Below are 4,957 nucleotides of genomic sequence, written 5' to 3'. Positions count from 1 at the left end.
ATGGCTCGAGTGTGGTTCTTAGCTTTGTTTCTAAACATAATTTTTTTAAGTGAATTTCAATGCGCCAAAATACTTGCAGTGTTCCCGACTCCCGCTATAAGTCATCAAGTGGTTTTCCGCCCTTACATCCATGAACTGGTCAAACGTGGCCATGAAGTCGTCTTGGTTACGCCAGATCCTGCGTTTCCCAAAGGACAGGCTCCCGCTAACCTCACCGAAATTGATGTACACGACATGTCATACGCGCATTGGGAGGAACTTCTGAGCTTACACGACGGTAAGAAGGAAAGTATACTAAAACAAGCAACAAAAATATTCGAAAAAATAACATCTGTGTTTGAAATACAATTGCAAACACCAGAATTTCAACGAATAATAAAAGAGGAAAAGGATACCTTTGATCTGATAGTACTTGAAGCCTTCTATCGATCAGCACTTGGTCTAGGCCATCTACTGAAGAAGCCAATTATACAATTCAACTCATTTGGCGCTGCGTCAATTCATTTCGACCAGTTTGGAGCTCCCTCGCATCCGATTATCTACCCCACGGCTGCGAATCAACGATTATATAATTTGAGTATGTTGGAAAAATTGTGGGAATTTTTTAAATACTTCATGGTAGAGTGCTTGCTTATTTTCACATACAATTATGATTTTGATATGGCGAAAAGAAACTTTGGTGAGGATATTCCAAGCTTCGAGGTTTTGCATGATAAGTACGTTCACATGCTGATATTAAACGAACATCAGATATGGGCTGAAAATCATCCAATCCCTCCAAATATATTGTTCGTTGGTGGAATCCACCAAGCACCTGACAAAGCCCTTCCTTCAGTGAGTACATGATCATACTTGTGAAGTGAAATTAAATTTGAAATTATACATGCCAGTTGAAAACATATTCTATTTAACTTTTTAATGAATAATTTCATAATTTACATTTTTTTTTGTTTAATGTTAGCGACCAAACAGTTTCTTTCAAATTACTTCTATTATGATCTATCTATTGTTCAGTACTTCATTTAACATTTGACTCATAAGTGTAATAAATAAAATAAAAAATAATCATTCTTATCATAACTTATAATATAGAACTTACATAAATAAGGCATTTACGAGCGATTGCCTTTTGAAAATTGGTCTACGTAAACTTTTTAAGTAAATTAGTAAATTTATTAGATCTCATGCATTCTAGGATCTCCAAGAATATCTAGATTCTTCGAAAAACGGTGTCATATACATTAGCTTTGGTACAAGTGTAAGAACAAAAACACTCTCAGTAGAAACAGTGAAGCTGATGGCGAAAGTATTTTCGGAATTACCCTACGATGTATTGTGGAAGTGGGATGAAGATGAGTTGCCTGGCAGATCGAGCAATGTGAAGATATCAAAATGGTTACCCCAGGCTCAATTACTGAGTGAGTTTTTATATATTACGTACTAACTGTGTCCCGCGGTATTACTTACGTAGTACCTGAGAGAGAGAGTATAGAGTGAGTAGAGTTATATAGCCTAAAGCCTACCTTAATAAATAGGCTATCTAACACTGAAAGAATTTTTCAAAACGGACCAGTAGTTCCTCTCATATATCACATACACAAACTTACAGCTTTATAAAAATAATATAGAAGTGTAAATGAGAGCTGTGAATTTAATAGTCTAAAGATATTGTTATCAAATAACATTAATATCGCAACATAAGTGTATTTTAAAGTAATACACAAATGTATCGATGAAAAACCTGGTTGATGAGATTGATTGGCATTACTTATAAAAAATGTTCTTAATTCATACAAAAAATTTAAGACTTTATTTACTATCAAAGTCATTTTTAAATTCAACACTACCACTAAAAAATTAATTCTATCAAATAGTATTAAGATATGCATGAGCCAGAAGGTTCCATAAAATAAAGTAACTACTTCGATATTACAGAACATCCAAACATAAAACTGTTTGTGACGCAAGGCGGTCTCCAATCGACGACCGAAACTATAAATGCAGCCGTGCCAGTCATAGGCATCCCCATGCTGGGAGACCAGTGGTATAACACAGAGAAGTATGGATATCACAAGATTGGTCTGCAACTAGATATACATTCACTAACAGAAGAAACATTCAAGGAAGCTATTACAACTGTCATAGAAAATAAAAGGTAAGGTTTTAGAATAAATAGCTTTTTATCTCTAATTATATGCAACAATTAGAACCCATTAAAACAATGTTACGAACGAGAACCGACTCCTAACAAAATTTGGAGAGTTTTACTATTTCCCTCCCTACTTTTTCTAAATCGCTGCCAAGTATCATCAAAATTCGTTTATTAGCTTTTCAGCGAATTAGTAACAAAAATACACTTTCACAATATTTTGCCTTTTCTAATAATTAGGATAACATTTTTCGTATAACTATTAAAGTAAGAAAATGAGTCTGTATATCTGAAACTAAAGCAATCGATATATAACATTGATAGATAATTATAAATTTAGTGCTGGTCTTCTAATGACTTTTCTAAATATAATTGTCCTTTTATCGTGCAGCTATAAAGAAAACATTCTCAGGCTTCGTACTCTTATGCAAGATCATCCAATCAAGCCACTCGATTTGGCAATATGGTGGACCGAGTACATTCTTCGTAATGGCGGGAAACATTTAAGATCCCCAGCTGCGAGTGTACCTTGGACCACGTACTATGAATTACCCCTAGTTTTTACCATATTGTTAATATTGTGTATTTTAATTTTATTGTTCATATTAGTTGTACGTTTTATTATTAAGAGGTTTGTATTTAAAAATGTAAGGGTAAAAACGAAAATCAGTTAATTAGTTAAGTATAAAAGCTTAATAGTAGCATTAATTTTTATTTTAATGATATATTGAATGCCATGAACTTTAATGCCTGCAATTTTCTGTCGGTTTATTCATTTCATTTGTTTTCTTTTAACATTTATGTTAGTTATAATAACGTCACATGCAAGCTTTTTTATATCTTATAATATTGCATCATTCTTGTAAGTTTGTAATTACTTGTTATTTTTTTTTATATTAGACATATTTTTCTCCGATATACTAGACTTTGAAGTGTTGCCATATAATTGTAGAATATTACCACATATGTGACGTTAAATGTAAAATAACTATTGTCTAACAACTGACATAAAACGTCACTCTTTAGTGATATTTGATCTCATTTCTTTGTCCTTTTACTGTATTGGGAAGACTAAGACTTCTGAAAGAGCGAAACCTATAGTTGGGACTCTGTCAGATGTTTTATGTGATGTATAATATGTTGAATAAATGATTTTTAATTAATTATTTTTATTTTTTAATAAGGGTTTCTTTTTATCACAAACCGCACACCTCACGTTACTTTAACTGTGTAGAAATCGCAGGCATTGCTCTCCGGCGTAGCATACGCGCCACTACGAAATTCTCTCAACCCGTTTTGTCGGGTGTTGTTGCTTATGTATATTTCTCTATCACCCCTAAAATGGCGGCAGATACTGCTCGACGTCTCATGTCGAAAGAAGACATCATTTTGACAACAAAACCTAACGTGTCGGCAAATTTTTATCGAATATTGATGTATTTACGCGAGATATTTCGCGTCGTCGTTTTTGATGGCACGAAAAGATTTAAGAATGGTATTTACTAACTTATACATGCTGTTACAACTACATTGTAATATTTAATTATTATTTATTTACAGCTAAACAAGCTTTTATGGGTGTCATCGTTAATTTTGGTTTAAGTACACTATGTAATTTCGTTCCAAATAAACAATTTTGAATTTTTGAATTTTGAATTTAAATCATAAAAATACCATAAATAATATACAATAATAGTAAATGTTTTTCTGTTTCTGAACAAAAAAACATTTTAGTTTAAATGACAACTACCAATAAATATACTGTTTACGAGAATTTTAAATAAGATTTTATTTGTTTCCCCAAAATTGCAATGAGCGTTTGTTTCTGTCATGTAACATAATAGTTCTTCGTGTCATGTAGCATTCTTAAAGCTGTAGAATATATAATATATAATAATTTATATGCCATAAATTTCGCGCCCAGTTAATGTAGTAGCTCTAGAGGCTAGCATCGAGATTCACCACAAAAAGGCAAATAATAACTATTATTCTCAAACCGCATTCAAATTCTCAGAAGTAGACCAATACAGGAGGCACCGGCTTTCAAATAAAATCATAAGAATCGGTTCACCATGTGAAAACTTAGAAGGTAACAAATACAAAAAAACAGTCGAACTGATAACCTTTTCCTTTATTAGCTATCGGTTGATTAAAATAAAGAATTGATTACGTACTCCGATATGCTCTATTCGTGACTCATAAATATTGTTTTACTGATAACAAATTCGTTGAAAAAAAACATCATCTTGGTCTGAATCAGGTTTAATAAAGATTAATGATGATTTAAGCCCATTTTATTGTTTTCCAAATGTATTGAGACTATCTCAAATATCTAATATAAGTATTGAGAATTTAAAGTATTGATTATCAGAGATAAAGAAAGCCCAATAACAACATACTACGCGATAAATCTGTTAACTCTTTTGATAAGCTCGAATCATTCGATGTAAATTGTATCGTCACTATCCTTATAAATATTATTAAAGAGATCGTCTGTCTGTCTTCATGCATGAACCACACAACCAATTTGGATAAGGTTTGCGTACCAAGTTAGTATCAGAAGCGAGAAACGACATGGAAAAGTTTTTATCCCGGAAATGCCTCGGCGAGGGATATATGCGGGTATAGGCCCGGCACTGTCTTTTACATGATATTAGAAAAAAATCATAAATTTTTGGTTGAATTGATTAAAAAAAAACCAAGTATAGAACTAAAAAAATCTAAGATTAAACATGTTTAAATCATACCTTAACAACAGGTATCAAGTCGTAAAACTTAATGATCACTATAGTACAAAAAGAGCTATTA

The 4,957-nt window shown here is 32.3% G+C and overlaps 1 protein-coding gene across 1 annotated transcript; it reads left to right on the top strand.

Moving 5' to 3' along the window:
• Positions 1–3,542, top strand: LOC119836591 (UDP-glucosyltransferase 2-like). Its single transcript, XM_038361971.1, has 5 exons — positions 1–834; positions 1,196–1,418; positions 1,936–2,155; positions 2,541–2,757; positions 3,384–3,542. The coding sequence occupies exons 1-5, from the start codon at positions 1–3 to the stop codon at positions 3,540–3,542; spliced, it is 1,653 nt and encodes a 550-aa protein (XP_038217899.1).
• Positions 3,543–4,957: the final 1,415 nt, after the last annotated feature.

The sequence above is a fragment of the Zerene cesonia genome, chromosome 25 (assembly GCF_012273895.1).
Source record: "Zerene cesonia ecotype Mississippi chromosome 25, Zerene_cesonia_1.1, whole genome shotgun sequence".
Classification (NCBI taxonomy): domain Eukaryota; kingdom Metazoa; phylum Arthropoda; class Insecta; order Lepidoptera; family Pieridae; genus Zerene; species Zerene cesonia.
The sequence above is the reverse complement of the archived record's forward strand: the minus strand, read 5'-3'. Positions and strand labels throughout refer to the sequence as shown.